Source organism: Propithecus coquereli, unplaced genomic scaffold, assembly GCF_000956105.1.
Source record: "Propithecus coquereli isolate 6110/MARCELLA unplaced genomic scaffold, Pcoq_1.0 Scaffold592, whole genome shotgun sequence".
Lineage (NCBI taxonomy): Eukaryota > Metazoa > Chordata > Mammalia > Primates > Indriidae > Propithecus > Propithecus coquereli.
This window is the reverse complement of record NW_012151863.1, coordinates 236,072-237,355: the sequence shown is the minus strand read 5'-3', so window position 1 is coordinate 237,355 and position 1,284 is coordinate 236,072. Positions and strand designations below refer to the sequence as shown.

At 62.1% G+C, this 1,284-nt stretch overlaps 1 protein-coding gene across 1 annotated transcript in view; it reads left to right on the top strand.

Moving 5' to 3' along the window:
* EEFSEC (eukaryotic elongation factor, selenocysteine-tRNA-specific) overlaps positions 1 to 1,284 on the top strand; it is a 278,454-nt gene that overhangs the window by 96,603 nt on the left and 180,567 nt on the right. The window contains exon 2 of the mRNA XM_012658965.1: positions 320 to 527. Coding sequence (XP_012514419.1) covers positions 320 to 527 — 208 coding nt within the window. The remainder of the gene's footprint in view (positions 1 to 319; positions 528 to 1,284) is intronic.

The following is a 1,284-nucleotide window of genomic DNA, read 5'->3' as shown; positions in this document are numbered from 1 at the left end:
GGAAATGCTCGGACCGGTGCAGTATGCAGTAGACGGGTCTGGGTTTTGGAGTCGCCGCGCTGCGCGTTAGCCGCGCGGCCCTGGGCAGCTGCGTGTGTTCGGTGGACCTCGCTGTCCTCAGCTTGCACGATGGTTCAGGGAGATGGCTCAGGTCCAAGTCCTTCGCACGGGGGCCCGGAGCCTGAAGGCGCGTGGTCCCCGTTCGCTCCACGTCGCGCATTTTTTAACCAGAGCAGAAAGTCCACCCAGTAACCCCCGGACTCGCTGCAGGGCTCGCCGGCCCCTGTTCCCTCTCTGACCTCGTCTCCTCTTCTCCCAGGCGCCCAGATCATTGATCTGATGCTGTTGGTCATCGATGTCACCAAGGGCATGCAGACCCAGTCGGCGGAATGCCTGGTCATCGGCCAGATCGCCTGCCAGAGGCTGGTCGTCGTGCTCAACAAAACGGACCTCCTGGCCGAAGACAAGAGACAGGCGGCCATTGAGAAGATGACCAGGAAAATGCGCAAGACGCTGGAGAACACCAAGTAGGTCTGCGGGGTGGGGGAACGTTCTCGCACGCGGGAGGCCGCCCGTGTCCGCGTCGTGAGCGTGGATTGGGCAGGCGGGCGTCTGGAAGTGGATTTGGAGCCGGTTTTCTGGCGCCAGCGGCGTAGGCCGGAGGGTGGTTCCGCTCTGCGCGGCGTCTAGAAACCCAGGCTGCCTGCGTCTTCCTGCTGTAGGGTGTCTCCTGGGCCGTGCGGTAAACTGAGGCAGGGGTTTCTGTGTCTGGGCTCACGGGAAGGGCAGGAAGCTTCAGGGGCCGTGCGGCCGCCGTGGAAGGCCCGGGAGGGCACAGATCGCTGCCACCGAGGTCCTCCCGGGGAGGACCTGGTTCCGCCTCCGCACACGGGGCCACCCACTGTGTTCTCTCCCCCGTCTGCTTGTCTACACCTCTGTTAGCAAAAGAGGAAAATGAATTTGGGTGGAAGGTTGGTGGTTTCTGAGACAGAGGCTTATAAACTTGGGTGGGTGGCCGGGCGCGGTGGCTCACGCCTGTGATCCCAGCACTCTGGGAGGCCGAGGCGGGAGGATCGCTTGAGACCAGCCTGGGCAACATAGCAAGACCCCAGGTCTACCAAAAGTGGGCCGGGCGTGGTGGCTCACGCCTGTGATCTCAGCATTCTGGGAGGCCGAGGCGGGAGGATCGCTCTCGAGGTCAGGAGTTCAAGACCAGCCTGAGCAAGAGCGAGACCCCGTGTCTACTAAAAAAATAGAAAGAAATTAGCTGGGCAGCTAAAAATA